Source organism: Amphibalanus amphitrite, unplaced genomic scaffold, assembly GCF_019059575.1.
Source record: "Amphibalanus amphitrite isolate SeventyFive unplaced genomic scaffold, NRLGWU_Aamphi_draft 000088F_arrow, whole genome shotgun sequence".
Taxonomy (NCBI): domain Eukaryota; kingdom Metazoa; phylum Arthropoda; class Thecostraca; order Balanomorpha; family Balanidae; genus Amphibalanus; species Amphibalanus amphitrite.
The window spans coordinates 1,132,383-1,150,670 of NW_024881584.1; the positions used below are offsets into that span (position 1 = coordinate 1,132,383).

Here is an 18,288-nt window from a genome sequence, read left to right on the forward strand (position 1 = left end):
TTCTACTTTGTCTATCAAATGGCTATCTCGGTTTTTTGAAAATTTTGGATTTTGGCCAAAAATTTTCCAAAAAACTGACTTTTTTGGGAAAATATTTGTAAAATCCAAAATTTTGAGTTTACCGAAAAAACCGGAATATATGTCAAAGAAGTGGTCTATGTGCACCTACATACCAATTTTTAGAAGAATCGGTTCAAAAATGTGGGAGTTATTCAAAATTTTATGACGTCACGACACACAAAAATTTTGAAAAATGATTTTTTTGGAAGTTCTAGACCTTGTACGGAAATGAAAATAGCACCATTCGATTCGCCGTGAAAAACTGCATCGGATAGACACCTTTTTAGGCCTTAACAACCAACTTCAAAATTTGACCTCACTTGACCTGACCTTGACCTGACCTCGACCTGAAATTCATCCAGAGGTGGTCCATATCACTTATTGAGTGTGCCTATTGAATTCCATGAGTAAAATGACCCATAAAACATGTGTCGCACATGCCCTTTTCTATATTTTGTTTTTGGTGACCTGACCTGACCTGACCTGACCTTGATCTTGACCTTTGAATGACATTGTGTGCAACGAATATTGTCTTGGTAGTCTAAGAACACGTTTTGGGCAATCAGTCTCAGTCCATTCTTCGGCAACTACGGTGCAAGGCCAATACTGTAGAAACTTGCATTTTGTACCCTTGACCTGACCTTGACCTGACCTCTGACCTACTTAAGCAAAAAAATTGGGCTCTTAAGATCCGCCTTGTTGAGAGCTTTCGATTGCCGCTTTCCCCGTCTTTCTACGACCATCGGTTCGGAAGTTAGACAGGGGGGCAGAATCTGCCCCCCCCCCCCCCAGCAGGGCGCGTATGGCTGAATAGCCCAGCGGGGCGCGGGTTAACCCGCGACCGCCTGGGGGGGGGTCGGATCCGACCCCCCCCCTCCGTTTTTCTTCAATAACTCATGAACCGCTTGCGCTATCAACTTGAAACTTCGCATACCTTCTCCCCCATCAATTTGACGTCTCCTGTGCAATTTTTAAGAAAAAAAATCAAAAATTTCTGAGACATATCGATTTTAGTGATGTAACTACATGGCGTTTTCAGTCAAAAAATGGTAAATGTTTAAAAAATCGCCAAAAATCGAGGTTTTAAGCAAATTGCAAATTAAGGACATGAAAAGACGCAGCTCAACGAGTTCTTTAAAATGGTTATCTCGGATTTTCCATAAAATGCGTTTTTCACCCCTAAAAATTCAAAAAACTATATTTTTTGGAAAACAGCTAATAAAATCCAAAATTTTGAGAATTTCCAAAAAACCGGAATGTATGTTATAGAGCTCTATTAGAACATTAGATGTCCCAAATTTCAACTTTCTATCTTGATTTTTGACCCCCAAATTGTAAAAAATAGCTCCAACATGCATAGGGCATGGTGACGTCATAAGCATTTTCGCGAATTAGAGGCACTTCTGAACATCGCATGTGAAAACAAATGGCATCACTAGATTCCTGGGACAAAGCTCGTCTAGAAAAGTGCATTTTTATGTCAAAAATAAAAAGTTGAAAAATTGACTTTTTTTCTTAGCCCTCGTTTAGTTATGTATGGTATAAACGATTTTTTATGCTTTCAATGCAAGCTTATCACCAGCACAGTGACTTGGGGGCACATATAACCATTACCATCGGATTTGGCGTGAAAAATAAGCCATAAAACATGTGTCGCACGCCCATGTAGCAGAAAGTGAAAACCGTGACCTTTCGTGACCTGACCTGACCTTGACCCGTACTTAGTATGACCCCTATACGCACATGGTACCTTCACTAGGTCTTTGAGGTCATTTGTGGTGAGTTTCGAGCAGCAGCTATCGATTCCGCTGTCCGTAAGCCTAATCATGCAAAACCCCTGAATTTGACCTTTGACCTGACCTTGACCCGAAAGTTGACCTCAATCTTAAAATCTTAAGAGTGCTTTGGGAAGGTCTCGTAGAGACCTTTCGAACGCCGCCTCGCGGGGCTCGATACGACCATTGGTTCTCGAGATAACAGGGGGGGTCGGATCCGACCCCCCCCCCCCCCAGGCTGATGTGGGTACGGAAATAGCCCAGGCGGTGCCGGGTTAAGCATAAATCAAGGAGTGTGTAAACCAAAAATGAGCCTGAACTGACTTGTAAGACGGCGGCCAGAGCCCAAAATGTGAAGAAGCTAAAATGCCAATAATTTTTACTTTAACCTGACCTGTGGCGTCATCGGTGACCTCGAGGTCAATGAGATTAGGTTTCGCTAAGCAGTTTTTCCGGGGCTATCAGACGCCGTTTGAATTTTGACGATCGGCTCAGTAGTTCCGGAGTTAGTAGGGGGGTGGGGCTATGAAGAGCCCCCCAGTAACGCGCGTTATACGCAGACCCCAGTGGGGCGCGGGTTATCCCGCGTCCCGCTGGGGGGGGGGGGCATAATCTGCCCCCTCCAGTTTTTCGCCAATAACTTCTAAACACGTTACGCCAGCGACGTCAAACTTTCAGTACCTTATCATACATCAATTTGACACGTTCACTGAAAATTTGAGCGAATTCGTCGGATTTTTTTTTTTTTTGGAAAAAATGACGTTTTAGTGACGTCATGTTCGCCATTTTCGCCTCAAAAACGGCAAAATTTCAAACGCCGCTAACATCTTCATTTTAAAGAAATCAAGACGTAATGAAAAAGGTTATACGTGATTCTACTTTATCTATCAAATGGCTATCTCGTTTTTTTTGACAATATTGGATTTTGGCCCAATTTGTTTTCTTCAAATAACATCCAAAATTTTTAGTGTATCGTAAAAACCGGAATATATGTCAGAGAAGTGGTCTATGTGCATTGTGCACCTACATACCGATTTGCAGAAGAATCAGTTCAAAAATGTGGGAGTTATTCAAAATTTTATAACGTCACGACACAAAAATAAAAAAATGATTTTTTGGAAGTTCTAGACGTTACGGAAACAAAAATAGCACCATTCGATTCACCGTGAAAACCTACAGACACCTTTTTAGGCCTTAACAACCAACTTCAAAATTTGACCTCACTTGACCTGATCTTGACCTGACCTCGACCTGAAATTCATCCAGAGGTGGTCCATATCACTTATTGAGTGTGTCTATTGAATTCTATGAATAAAATGACCCATAAAACATGTGTCGCACATGCCCTTTTCTATATCTTGGCTAGGATCCAGTGAGAACGGTAGACGGTAGTGAAATTGTTGTTTCCAACATGTAGTGGTTAAGGTAAGCTCGGAAGTCGGAATACACAAAAATTGAGAATGGTAACTCCTAAATAGGTGGACAGCGTGTTTCGTGTTCGCAACCAATGGAAGGCGCTGCCTGGAGCATAAGCCGTGTACGATATTTTGTTTTTGGTGACCTGACCTGACCTGACATTGACCTTGACCTTTGAATGATATTGTATGCAACGAATATTGTCTTGGTAGCCTAAGAACATGTTTTGGGCAATCAGTCTCAGTCCATTCTTCGGTAACTACGGTGCAAGGCCGATAATGTAGAAACATGCATTTTGTACCCTTGACCTGACCTTGACCTGACCTCTGACCTACTTAAGCAAAAAAAAAACTGGGCTCTTAAGATCCGCTTTGTTGAGAGCTTTCGATTGCCTTTTTTGCCCGTCTTTCTACGACCATCGGTTCAGAAGTTAGACAGGGGGCAGAATCTGCCCCCCCCCCCCCCAGCAGGGCGCGTATGGCAGATTAGCCCAGCGGGGCGCGGGTTATGCGCCAGGCGCGGACATAGCGCGGGACGCGACCCCAGCGCCGCCTATCGGCAATGCCAGAGAACTAAGGTCAGTGAGGGCACGGATTTTGGTGGGTGTTACAGAGGTTCTTTTATCACACATGTCGCGTGCACATATGTTTTGTGATGATTATCGTATTGAGGTCGGGCAAGACGAGAGAACGAGGGTGAAGAAAATATATAGAAAAAGGAGAACGAGGCCATTAAGTTGTTTTAAGAAAGTTAAGCGAAGTTAAGATAAATAAAGCATTAAGTTAAAAAGCTAAGCGTAACACAACGCGAGGAAATAACCATTAAGACTATCCGAACATTTGGTGCCGTGACCCGGATGAAGCAATGCCGGGAAAAAGACAGAGAAGTAAGAAGACCGGAGGTGAAGAAATGAACAATACCAGCAACACTTCTGTAAACCCTGAGGAATCAATGATGGAAGCCAGTGTGCCTCATAGTTTGTATAGGCGAAAGCAAAAGTTAGTGACGCAGATACGTAACGACGAGTGTGAATTACATGCTATGCTCATAGAGGGAAACGCATCAATCTCAGTCATACAAGCACTGATTGCCAAGCTGGGAGAGCTAACGACACAGTTGTTGGACATAGTAGAAACTATGCAAGATGAAGATAACTCAGAAGACGGCTCATCTGTGCGATCAGGACCTCTGTGGAAGAATTATGAAGCTCTAGAGAATGACATCGCTGATTCGGTCTCGCTAGCAAATAAATACATTCGCCAAAAGATATCAGAGAACACAGATCGTTCAGATTCGCACAGCTCCAGTGGTTCAGTGAAAGAAGTTGAGAAAGTAGAAGCGTGCACGATTCCTGGTTTGAAAAAGCCTGAGCTGCCAGTCTTCAGTGGGGATCAGATGCAGTTTAGTGACTGGTCGGAGATGTTTAATGCATTCGTCGACAGCGAGAAAATACCGGCTAAGTTCAAGATGATTTACATGAAAAACTATCTCGCGGGAGAGCCTCTGAGAATTGTAGAAAGGTACAGACCCACAGAAACGGGATATGCAAAGGCGAAAGAAGAGTTAGACAAGAAATACGGTGGAAAAATGTTCAAAATCCGAAACGAGCTTGATTCAATAAGACGCACGCGGCCGATTCAAGTGGATGAAACCAAGCGGCTAGAAGAATTCTCTGACAGAGTGACAAGTTTAGTGACAAACTTAAAGGAAAGTGGATGCGTGTCAGATCTCACAAACACGTCTGCATACTACTTACTTGTTGTAGAGAAGCTCCATCATTTCTACGTGAAGAACTACAACAGATGGCTAAGCACTGAGCACAGAGAAGACAACTTCGAGTCATTCGCCGAGTGGCTGACAGATGAAGCGCTATTCGAGAAAAGAGCAAAGCAAATGACACAAACCACGAGCAGCATGCCAAACACTCGACATCAGCAAAGGAAGACATTCCGAGTGAAGACCCAGAATCAACATCAGCCAGCAGTGCGGCAGTCCTTCAGTCCGCCGTCAGATACAAACTGCATGGTTTGTCAAGCTGATCACGCCTTGGAGAGCTGTGCTGTTTTTCAGAGCTGGACAGTGGGCAAAAGATACGAGTTCTGTAAGCAGACAAGAATCTGTTTTAGATGTCTCGCCGGACAACATCGTGGAATAAGATGCCACCGGTTTCCTGGATGTCAGTTAGAGGGGTGTGGAGGAAGCCACCACACCTTACTGCATGCCAGTCTGCGACAAGATAAGCAACTGGAACAGAGAGGACGGCTGAAAGAGCAGCACCGACAGACGGAGAACACAAGTCAGAACCGTCAGACTACGAGCCATCTACCTCAGCAAGGTCAACTAGAACAGAGCGGACAGTTGAGCTGGTCACAATACCGCCAAGAAGGAGCTCACAGCAGTGGATGTCAGCCATCGCGCAACACGCCAAACACCACCAGCAGTAGCAGTAGCGGGAACACACAAAGCTCCGGAATAAGCTACAATACGGCAGCCTCCAGATCACCACCAGGAAAAGGAGCGACCGCATTCCAGACAGTTCCAGTGCGCGTGCACCACAACGGCCGTTCGGTTACCCTCAACGCGCTACTGGACCCATGTTCTGACGCATCATTCATCAGTAAAGCAGCTGCATCCGAGATCGAATTCAATGGAACGAGCCAAAAGTTTGAGCTGGGAACGGTGACCGGCACACAAGACGTCACTATGAAAGCAGGTTCTGTGAAGTTATCCAGCCTGCACAGCAGTTATGAAGCCGCTCTGAACGTGTTCGTCACACCCAGTTTAGACGGAGCATCTGTGGGCATAAACTGGAACGACGCTAAGAAGAAGTGGGCGCATCTGCGACACATCCAATTCCCGGAGATGTCAAGAAGTCGTGGGGTCGATCTGCTGATAGGAATCAGCGCCGATACGATGCCCCTCTTCGTGCCACTGGATACTGTTCTTGGCACGACCGGAGAGCCAGTGGCAGTGCTCACACCGCTCGGTTGGACAGCGTTCGGCTGTATCGAAAGAGCAGCTGAAAACACCAGTGAAGATGTGTCATGCCTGAAAAACATGTCAAACTTTGCAAAAACCCTGCGAACACATGTGAAGAAAAGAGTGTTTGAAGATGAGGTCCAGATCATGCAGTCAATGACTGACTTGGAACTGATGCAGGTGAAGTCAAGCGAAGAGCATCTTCTCTCACGTGAAGAACAGACTGCAGTTGAGAAGGTTAAGAAGTCTCTGAAGTACACGGGTAGTCGGTACGAAGCAGCAGTGCCATGGCGCAATGAAGAACCGTCACTCGAGAACAACTACGGCATGGCGATGAGTCGACTCGTGAATACAGAACGATCTCTTTTAAGGCGGTACGACGAAGATCTTCCAAAGAAGTACAATGATGTAATTGAACAGTACGTCCACAAAGGATATCTAACAGCAATCACAGACGAGGAGCACGGACAACTCGAAAGTAAAGTGTGGTATCTACCACACTTCCCAGTCGTTAGAAACGACAGATCGACGACGAAGGTCAGAGTCGTTTACGACGCAGCTGCCAAGTGTGGAGACATCAGCCTGAACTCACAACTGCTCCCCGGTCCATCTCTCTACAGTGACCTGACGGAGACACTCGTCGGATTTCGTCGACATCCAGTCGCCTTGATCGGAGACGTATCTGAAATGTTTCTCCAGGTGGAGCTGGCGCCGGAAGACAGACGATATCACAGAATACTCTGGAGAAACATGAGAACAGATGAAAACCCAACAATATATGAAGCAAATCGCTGGATATTCGGAAATGCTGCCGCTCCTTTTGTTGCTCAGTACGTGTTAAGGGAGCACGCTCTAAGACGGGCGGACGAATATCCACTTGGAGCTGAGGCCCTCACCAGCATGTTCTACATGGATGACTGCATTGCCTCCTATGAATCCAGCACAGTAGCCGCGGAGGCAAGAAGACAAGTAGCTAGGGTACTGCAAGAAGCTGGAATGAAGATAAGAAAGTGGATGTCAAACCGTGAAGAGGTGATGAGCACCATTCCTGAAGAAGACCGTGCGAATGAAGCTGAACATATCATTGAAGAAAGGAGTTCAGCCTCCACCAAAACGCTGGGCGTTGTCTGGTCGACAAAAGAAGACCGCTTGTCCGTCGATTCTTCAAGACAACGCTCGACTGAGATTCTCACCAAGAGAAGCTGCTTGAAGGAGATGGCAGCAGTCTTCGACCCTCTCTGCTTGTTCTCACCATTTGTAGTACGATCGAAGATGCTGTTCCAAGACACATGGGCCGCAGGCGTGGACTGGGATGATCCACTAACAGAAGACCTAGAAGGCAAGTGGAAGGAGTGGCTCTCTGAGCTCGGTGACCTCGGCAGTCTTTCAGTCCCAAGATGCCTGCATCCATATGAAGGAACACCAAAGCAAGAAATACACGTCTTTTGCGACGCATCAGAACAGGCTTACGCAGCAGCAATTTACGTAGTGTCTGAGTATGGTGGCGAGCGCTCCTCACATCTAGTTCTTTCACGTGCTAGAGTCACACCACGGGCAAAGCAGCACACCATTCCACGCTTGGAACTGATGGGGGCACTTCTCGGAGTACGTCTTGTGAAGAAAGTTTGTGAAGTCCTCAAGATACCAGTTGATGACGTTCACTTCTGGTCCGACTCCATGGACGTCTTGTGTTGGCTCCGAAATGAAGTTCGCCGCTTCCAAGCATTCGTGGCCCATCGTATCTCTGAGATCAGAGAGATGACCAAGCCTGACTGTGACCATCTGAGGCCCGACTCGGTGACAACCCGCTCGTGTCAGTGCTGCTGTGTATTAGAAAATAAAAACAGGCATGATGGACTGAAGGTAAACAAAATATAACATAAATGAGTTGGTGTCTGAGACAGGTCGACGCGGGTGTTCCGAATGGTTTGAGCTCGTCACAGTCTGAGTCTAGCAGATCATTTCTGGCAGTTGGCACTGTGCCAAACTAGGCATCCTGCAACACAAGAGAACACTTTTCAACCATTCGGCCTATCTGAATCTCTACACGCTATACAAACGGTTAACAATACATTGGCTCTCATGAATACATACATCTGGTCATAATCATATACAATATTCATCAAAATCTCACCACTGGCCCTTCCGCGGCCACGCGTAGGCTCAAAAGAAAGAAAATGCGCAGCTGACGCGTGTCCGTAACACGAAAATACACTTATTGCGCACGAGTTTCGTTTACGCCGCGATACAGTGCAACTAAATTATAAGCGCCGCAGGACAGTGCTACTAAATCATTATCGCGTGTCACAACACCCTCCCCCGCCAGTGTTCACACACGGGAACACGATATCGACCTGAGTCCAACAAGTGCTTCCGAGAGCGGTGGGACAAATCACAGCGATCGACACAGCCAGCTAACACTTCTTCGGAGAGCTCCGTAGAGGCAGTCGGTTTATCTGTACGGTTGACCCTGCAGTCATCAGGAGCAGAGTCGGCAGCTCACAGCGGTCCATCCACGGTACTGGAATCAGCGAGCCTTGAGGCAACATTCCACTAGCCCCAACTTCATACACTGGTATGCTAAGTCAGCAGGCGTCGCTGTCTGAACGCAATAACTAAACGCATCACTTAATCACGAGTAACATATTCACTGAGCGCGGCGAGTCGATCACGGATTACGCGAACACGGCCGCAACACCGGATTGTCTCAATCACTGAGATTAGTCTCTCTTCTTCACCGGAATGCAGTGTACGACGGACACTGACGGGCAGCAGTCGCGTCTCCGGCGTCTCTCTGAAGACCGATACCGCCACCGGTTCAGCGGCTCGGGCGCCGCCCACAACCGGGCGGCCCGGGTATAACCAGCAGCAGGGCGCGGCGGCCGCAGCGCGCCGGCGCCGGAGGCAGCAGGTGAGTAGCAGCGACAGCAGCGCACGACGAGCCGGCGGCAGCAGCGCGCGCCGGGCCAGCCGGCAGCAGGGCGCGACGGGCGCCATCAGTGACGGGCCGGCACACACGCCACCAGTCGCCGGGCGTCATCAGCGCCCTCTAGTAGACACAGCTTGTGTGCGGGTCTGGTGAAGGTGCCGCTGCGAGTCTTGACTTCGGCTGATCGGACTCGCCCGTCCGATCCCGGGAAGACTTTGATGATCCGGCCCAGAGGCCAGTCACCTCTTGGAGTGTTGTAGGTGTCTGCCATCAGCACGACATCACCTTCTTGCAGATTTCTGCTCTCTTGTCTCCATTTCTTTCTGTCAGCCAGAAATGGTAGGTATTCCCGGCGCCATCTGGTCCACAGATGGTCTGCCAGGATCTGTGTCTGTCTCCATCGTCGTCGTCCGATCAGGTCACTGTCATTGAAGACTCCTGGAGGTAGTCCTTCTCGAGCGTCAGTAGCACCCAGCAGAAAGTGGTTGGGTGTTAGTGGTTCTGGATCTTGTGGGTCGCTACTTACGTAGGTGAGAGGGCGACCATTTACCATGAACTCTACTTCAGCCAGGGCGGTGAGAAGAACGTCCTCGGAGACGCACTGGTTGCCGAGCACTACTCTGAGGGCTCGTTTGACGGTCGCAACCAGGCGCTCCCACGAGCCTCCCATGTGAGGAGCTGCAGGCGGGAGGAACACCCACTTGATGTTGCTCTGACTTAGCGTGTCGGTGATGTGTTCTTGATTCCAGCGTTTGATCTGGTCCCGGAGTTCTCTTTCACCTCCAACTATGTTAGTCCCATTGTCGGAGTAGATCGTTTGAGGCTTGCCTCTGCGAGCGATGAACCGTCTCAATGCCATCAAGAAGCATTCAGCGTCCATTGAGACGGTCATCTCCAGGTGCACGGCTCTGGTTGCGAGGCAGGTAAGCAGTAAGACGTACCTCTTTTCCGTCTTGCGGAACTTCTTCACTGTCAGTGGGCCGAGATAGTCTAGACCCACTGTGCTGAAAGGTCGTCTCATGTCAAACCTCGCCTCTGGCAGGTCAGCCATCCTGGGTGGCTGAGGGGTGGCTCTGCGGTTGCGGCAGAACGCACATTTCTGTAGCTGCTTCTTGACTGTAGATCTCATCTTCTCCACCCAGTACTTGGTTCGAACTTCACAGAGAGTTCGTTCCAAACCGGAGTGAAGAACTCGCTTGTGCGCGTCTGTGATGATCAGTCTGGTGATCTCGCTGTCAGCTTGCAGTATGACTGGGTGGCGCGTGGGCTCCGCCAGCGGAGCCTGGCCGAGGCGGCCTCCCACTCTCAGCAGTCCACGGCTGTCATGGAAGGGTGACAGGTGGGAGAAGTGCTGAGGTGATGAGAACCGCGGTTTTCTCTGCTCTGCTCTCAGAATGCAGAGTTCAGCTGCCTCGATCTCTGCACTTTGCAGAGGTCCACTGGTCCCTGAAGTCCCAGAGACCTTACTTCTTGCGTTCTTGATGAAACGTTGCATCCACGCAACGACGCGGCGGAACTTCAGCCATGATGAGAACCGCGCTGGATCTGGAATTGCTGAATCAGTAGGTAGCTCTTGAGTCTGGACGCGACTTGCCGCTTGCAGCGTACAGACGGTTGGTCGCTTGAGCTCTTTGCAGTCTGCACTGAGCTCTCCTGCGTCGCTCTGTGGAGGCCAGAGCTCTTCACTGTGTCTGAGGAATGGCGGGCCGTCCCACCAGTCTTCCTCCTTGAGTGTCGACAGAGATTGACCTCTGGAGCATAGGTCTGCCGGGTTCTCTGTCCCTGGAACATGGAACCACTGTTCTGGGCTCGTAGACTCGTGGATCTCGGATACACGATTAGCCACAAACGTGTGGTATCTTCGACTCTCGTTCTTCAGCATCTGCAACACGACGCGGCTGTCCGTCCAGAAGAAGATTCTGGTGAAGTTGTAGTCGATCTCTTTCTTGATGGTGGTAGCCACTCTGGTTGCCAGTACGGCACCTTGAAGTTCGAGACGAACTATGGAGAGCTGTCTCAGCGGAGCCAGTCTCGAGCGGGCCATGACGAACTGACAGTACCTGGTACCATGCGACAGCACTCTGACGTAGGCTATCGCGCCGAAGGCGTGCTCGGAGGCGTCACTGAAGAGATGTAGCTCGTACTGAGCTTCTGACTCCTGACCCTGAGCGCGATACCATCTCGGGATACGGACTTCTTCCACGTACTTGAGGTCTTCTTGCCAGCGGATCCAGCTGCGGAGCTCGTCTCCGGTCAGAGGCTCATCCCAGTCGAACTTCTCTCGCCAGAGGTCCTGGATCAGCTTCTTGGCGAGTAGAGTGAAGGGTGTCAGCATCCCCAGGGGATCATACACTGAGGCAGCTTGCTTCAACACGCCTCTCTTCGTGGCAGGTACTGAGAGTCGGCTGATCTTGACGGAGATTGTGTCGTCCTCTGGGATCCACTTGCATCCCAGCACTGTGCAGTACGGGTTCCCTGGAGAGCGGTCTTCTTCTTTCAGTACTCCCCGTTCTTGGTCTGGAACGTCTGACAGCACTGTCTTCTCACTACTAACCCACTTCGTCAGATTGAAGCCCCCGTGGGTCAGCAGACTTGTCACTTCTGTCTTCATGATTCTGGCTGCTTCTACGGACGCTTCAGACTTCACAAAGTCGTCCATATAGAAGCTAGTTGACACTGCTTCTTTGGCGATCAGAGATTCCGCTGTCCCTGAACAGCCATCTTCTGCTGTTTTCTGTAGGACATAGTTCGCGATAGCAGGACTGCATTTCGCACCGAAGATCGCGACGAGCATGCGGTACATGTCAGGCTCTCGCGACGAGTCGAGGTCACGCCACAAGAAGCTCAGTGCTGGCTGGTCTTGTTCACGGATCTGGATCTGGTGAAACATCTGTGTGATGTCGGCCACGATCGCGACTTTCTCCTGTCTGAAGCGAAGAAGAATCCCGACCAGATTCTGGAGGAGGTCTGGGCCCCTCATCAGCTCGCTGTTGAGAGACACGCCCAGATGGGAGGCCGCTGCGTCGAAGACCACTCTCAGCTTGGGTTTGTTGGGGTTGACTACAGCGTGATGAGGAAGTAGCCAGAGCTTCTCATGCGGTTTCTCAGCTTCTTCCCTGGGCAGCTTTCGCGCGTGACCGGCGTCGACATACGCTCGGATCGCCGCTCCGTAGGCTTCAGCTTTCTTGGGATCTCGCATCAGGCTCTTCTCCAGCTTCTTGAGTCTCCCCATGGCGGTGGCTTGGTTTTCCGGCATCTTGACGTCTTCATTCTTCCACAGGAGGCCGGACTCGTATCGGTTCTCTCCTCTCTTGACGGTGTCGTTCAGGATTTTGATGCTCCGCTGATCTTCTGCAGATGATTCGTTCACGTCACAACGCGTGCCGAACGCCTCTGTGGTCCACCACTCCTCTACTTGCTGCCGGAGGAGGAACATGACTTGTCGATGGTTTGTCGAAGCAGGAGTGAAGCCGGCGATGGTGCCTGTCAGGGACCAACCGAAGGCCGTTCGGACTGCTACCGGCTCTCCGGCGCTGCCGATCCTCGCCTCTCTCTGTAGCACTGCTTCCAGTACATTTGCACCCAGGAGAATCTCTACGGTCCCTTTGGTGCAATCTGGTAGTTGCAGTCCGTGGAGGTGCCTCCACTTCTCCCAGTTTCTGATCTTGTTAGGGATTTCTTGGACGCGCACGTTAACTCTTGGCACCGAGAAGGCTTCAGGGACGAAGATCTTGCAGTGAGGGTCTTCCCCAGCACAGAGAGGACTCAGAGTCAGTTGAACTCGGGTGGTCCTTCTGGTGCTTCCCCGACCCTCTACGTTCTCGATGCAGAGTTGCTGTTGATCTCCGGTTAGGTTAGCATCACGGACGAGCTGGTCTGACACGAGGCTGGTCTGTGACCCTGGATCGAGTAGCGCCAGCGTGTCTCGGTAACCGTCCTCGGTGTGAACGCGCACAGGTACCACCTGCAGCAACGTCACGCTCTCCGAGATCCGCTCCCGCTCTGTGACTGCGGCCACGACTCTGTGCTCGTTGTCTCTCGCTGGTGATGTCACTCGTTTGCTGCCATGCAGCAGCTGATGGTGCTTCATCACGCACCCGTCGATTCCACAGTCTCTCTTGAACGCGCAGGTCTTGATCCGATGTCCTCTCTTGAGGCACACGAAGCAGGTGCCTGTCCTCAGCACGAGTTGAGCTCGCCGATCAGCGTCCAGTTCTTGGAATGCTGGACACTCCTTCAGTGGGTGAGCTCCTTCACAGCACACACAGTGCTGCGTCTGGCTCGTGCTGGTGGTTCCTGTGGTCAGTGTAGCTCGTGTCTCTGATACTGGTTTCTGTCTTGGGGCTTTCTGCGCTGCACCTGGGCCTGGGATCCAACCTCCTTGCCTTCGGTCTTGGCGTGTCAGAGTCACTGAAGCCAGCTTCTGGGTGATCCTGACCTGCTTGGCAAGCCACTGGTCGAACTCTGTCAGCGAAGCACGGCGAGGCTCCATCTCCACTGCATGTTCACTCCACGCATACTTCATGTCCTGTGGCAACTTCTCGATCACTCTGCGCAGGTTCTCTGTACTATGGAGGTCTCCGTCATACTCAAGATTCTGCAGAACTGTCACTGCAGAGTGCACGGCTGAGTGGAATCGCTCCAGTCCCTGCAGGTCTTGGTTTGAAGAAGGTGATGGACTTCTGAAGATCGCCTTCATGTTCTCCTGCACGATGTCTTCTTTCTTACCGAAGCGGTCTTCAAGCGCTCTCAAAGCATCTTCATAGAGCCGTCCTTCATAGAACATGCCGCTGATGATCTGTTGAGCTGGTCCTGCAACGGCACTCTGGAGGTGGACCATCTTCTCTGTAGAGTTTAGGGGCTGGTCATGGACGAGGGTTCGGTAGAGAGCATGCCACTTGGGCCACTCCCCAGGACTACCACTGAACTTGGGTAGTGTGATGCGTGGGAGACTCCTCAGGAACAACGGTTCAGGCTGCTGTAACTGTGAGGCATGGGTACTCTTCCCTGTCTCTGTGCGATGAGCCTGGTCTGCAGTGGCTGCCGCTTCACCATCGAAGTCTTTCCTCCGGTCCCAGTTCAGGTCGTCCTCTGCTGCTGCGGTCAACCGAACCTCCAACTTGACCAGGTCTTCAGCTTCCTTTGCAGACTGCAACTCATTGTTCCTCTTGAGTTCTTGCTCTTCTCTCTCCCGTTGTTGCCTCTGTTGCAATATCTGTAGTTCTTGCTGTTTTAGCTGGAGGGCTACTTCCGCTTTCCTGACAGCTCCTGAGGCCTGAGACTTCTCAGCCTCTGAAGCCACCGAGGGTGGCTCGCCTTGCCTTGACTTGAGATAGCCCTGAGCTCGCTCATATGCATCATCATACTGCTTTGTTGCCGAGGTTATGTATTCATCCGCCTCTTGTAGTAGCTCCTTATCCTCTGGTACTGACATCTTTAGTTCATCATTCACTTCTTCAACACATTGCAGAGCATCATCGAGTTCCTTCATCATGGCCATTAGTTGTGTGCGGGAACCTCGACTGCTGATGAGGACAGACATCCGCCTTCTTACTCTGGTAAGCCTGCACAACATCTGGCCACGCTTCTGCTTCAGGCGACTCGTTGTCGAAGACATGATGATGAATTCTGGTGGTCTGTGTGTGTGCTTATTCTGATGTGATGTAACAAATGTTAGGATATATACAATGTATCAGGACTGAAATTGTGTCAGAATCTAGTATTTCATACTGAGACAGAAGGGAAAGGATCTCGTAATTCAGGATTGACATGTGAGAAATAACATGACATCTGACGTGAAACTGTCACTCCGAAACTCCATCTTGAAACTGTCATTCAGAATTGACTTGCGTAACTGACATACAATTCTGACATCTTGAAACTGCTTGAAAGCTTCATTCGGAACTGTGACCATCTGAGGCCCGACTCGGTGACAACCCGCTCGTGTCAGTGCTGCTGTGTATTAGAAAATAAAAACAGGCATGATGGACTGAAGGTAAACAAAATATAACATAAATGAGTTGGTGTCTGAGACAGGTCGACGCGGGTGTTCCGAATGGTTTGAGCTCGTCACAGTCTGAGTCTAGCAGATCATTTCTGGCAGTTGGCACTGTGCCAAACTAGGCATCCTGCAACACAAGAGAACACTTTTCAACCATTCGGCCTATCTGAATCTCTACACGCTATACAAACGGTTAACAATACATTGGCTCTCATGAATACATACATCTGGTCATAATCATATACAATATTCATCAAAATCTCACCACTGGCCCTTCCGCGGCCACGCGTAGGCTCAAAAGAAAGAAAATGCGCAGCTGACGCGTGTCCGTAACACGAAAATACACTTATTGCGCGCGAGTTTCGTTTACGCCGCGATACAGTGCAACTAAATTATAAGCGCCGCAGGACAGTGCTACTAAATCATTATCGCGTGTCACAACACTGACCAGTGGCAACACGTACCTGGTGTCGAAAACCCAGCCGACCTGCCAACGAGAGGTCTGACGATAGAGCAGCTGCGCGTCAATGAACTTTGGTGGCATGGGCCGGCCTACCTGTTGAAAGGAAAAGATCAGTGGCCTCTGAAGAAAGAGTTCAACAAAGAAGAGCATGATCAAACGGAGTTCAAGAAACAAGCACCTCAGAAAACAGTGCTGGCAACTTCTGTTCCAGACATGCCAGACGAATTCCGTCTTCGACCAGAGAACTTCTCTACATGGCGCAGACTAGTGCGTGTAACCGCTTGGGTGTGGCGATTCATCCAGGCGGTGAGGTGTAGAGTAGAACCAGCAAGTGAAGAACATGAAGTCCAAGAAGCTCAGAGAGTAGAGCTAGACCCAGACGAACTGCTGAGAGCCGAGAAGTTCTGGATACGTCAAGTACAAGAGGAGGCGTACGGTTCTGAAATCAAAGAACTACGAAGAGAGAGCGAAGTAACAGGGGGAATCTCAAGCAAGAAGTCACGTAAGCAGAGCTCGATCAAAAAACTTACCCCTTTCCTGGATGAAGATGGAATTTTGCGAGTCGGAGGCCGGCTTCAGAAGTCTGAGTTGGCGTTTGATTCAAAGCATCCGGCTATCTTACCAAGGAGACATCACATCAGCAAGCTGATCATTCGACAGCACCATGAGGACGCAGACCATGCAATGGGGACGGAGCACACTCTGTCCGAAGTCAGACGTCACATCTGGATACCAGGAGCCCGTCAACTCATCAAGTCAGTGGTGAGAAACTGCATCGTCTGTCAAAAGGGCCGCAAGAAACCGGAAGCACAGCTGATGGCTCCTAAGATCGGCAGTCAAGTTTGTCCATCGTTTCGAGCGTTTGACAAATGCGCAGTAGACTATGCAGGTCCATTCGAAACCAGACAAGGAAGAGACAAGACACGACAGAAACGATACTTGTGCCTGTTCAGCTGTCTACAAACAAGAGCTGTTCATCTCGAGATGGCCTATGGGCTAGACACGGACAGCTTCATCAGAGCTCTCATGAGATTTGTATCCAGAAGAGGCAAACCGTCTGAGATCACATCCGATAACGGCAGGAACTTTGTCGGAGCCACGAAGGAACTGAAGTGCTTGGTAAGAAGCATTGACTCAAGCAAAGTGCAGGAAGAGCTGTCAAAGCATTGTATCAGGTGGCAATTCACCCCACCAGGAGCTCCCCACTTCAACGGCGCGTGCGAGGCAATGATCAAGTGCGCCAAGCGGGCTCTGAAAAGAACACTCGAGAGGGCCGATCTTACCGATGAGGAGCTTCAAACTGCCTTCTGCCGAGCCGAGGCACTGCTGAACACCAGACCAATCACAGTCGTCTCAGCTGACGCCAACGATGAGAAGCCACTGACGCCAGCAGACTTCATCTTGGGGACGGCTAGCATCGAGACCTCACCGGCATCACAGGATGACGCTACAACTCTTCGGCAGCGCTGGAAACGGCTCCAGCAACTATCCATAGAGTTTTGGAAGCGTTGGCTTCGAGAATATGTACCAGCTCTCCAGGCGAAGTCAAAGTGGTTGAAGCCTCAGACCGACTTGAAATCAGGCGATTTGGTCCTGGTGATCGACGCAAATACCCCGAGGAGTCAGTGGCCACTGGGGCGAATCGAGGAAGTGTTACCGGGGAAAGATGGCCACGTGCGTGTGGCTACAGTGAAACTGCACAATAAGGTCGTGACGAGACCAGTCGTGAAGCTGATTCACATCGATGTGCTCCAGTGAAGTAGTAGCCAGTAGTCAAAGTAGTGGAAATGTGAAAGTGATACCTCTATGTAGAATTGGTTGAATTCGTGTCAATTCAAAGTCGAGGGGGGTGTTACAGAGGTTCTTTTATCACACATGTCGCGTGCACATATGTTTTGTGATGATTATCGTATTGAGGTCGGGCAAGACGAGAGAACGAGGGTGAAGAAAATATATAGAAAAAGGAGAACGAGGCCATTAAGTTGTTTTAAGAAAGTTAAGCGAAGTTAAGATAAATAAAGCATTAAGTTAAAAAGCTAAGCGTAACACAACGCGAGGAAATAACCATTAAGACTATCCGAACAGTGGGTAATAGCGCAGTGTGAAAAAAATAGGCAAGTTACATAAAAATGTCGCTATACTACGGTGTAGTTCTCCATCTGAGCAACATATCCTTTTTATGCATGGCGGATAAAAATTGGACCCGGGATCCGGCCATGGAAGAAAAAATATTGGTCAATGTCAGTAAGGATTTTTGTGGAAATGAGCACAGTATGAAAAAATAACCAGAGGCCTCTTGCACCAAACTACCTAGCTAGGTAAAATCGAAAAACCGGTTTCAGAATAAGCTTATCTAACGGTGGTAAATTTGTTTGCAATAGCCCAATACATAATCCTACATGTGCTTGCTAAATTTTGCACGCAAATTGTTACATTTGAGACTTGGACTGGGTATACGATGCAAAATAATCCAAGCATTGGTGCAAGAGGATTTTGGTGCAAGAGGCCTCTGCTCACATAAAATTGGTGCTATACTACGCTATAGTTCACTAACTGAGCATCATATCTCTGCACTTTTTATCCATGAGAAAGAAAAATTCGACCCGGGATTGGCACATGGAAGAAAAATGCACAGTTAATCTGAAAGCCTATTTTTCCACTCCCT

At 49.5% G+C, this 18,288-nt stretch overlaps 2 protein-coding genes across 2 annotated transcripts in view; one reads left to right on the top strand and one right to left on the bottom strand.

The window, feature by feature from the left end:
• LOC122379994 (coiled-coil domain-containing protein 113-like) overlaps positions 1-18,288 on the bottom strand; it is a 55,240-nt gene that overhangs the window by 11,954 nt on the left and 24,998 nt on the right. The window lies entirely within an intron of this gene.
• LOC122379993 lies at positions 4,096-17,544 on the top strand. The gene is made up of 2 exons (XM_043362725.1): positions 4,096-5,776; positions 16,805-17,544. Exons 1-2 carry the CDS (start codon positions 4,116-4,118, stop codon positions 17,379-17,381), a joined length of 2,238 nt encoding a protein of 745 aa, XP_043218660.1. The 5' UTR covers positions 4,096-4,115; the 3' UTR covers positions 17,382-17,544.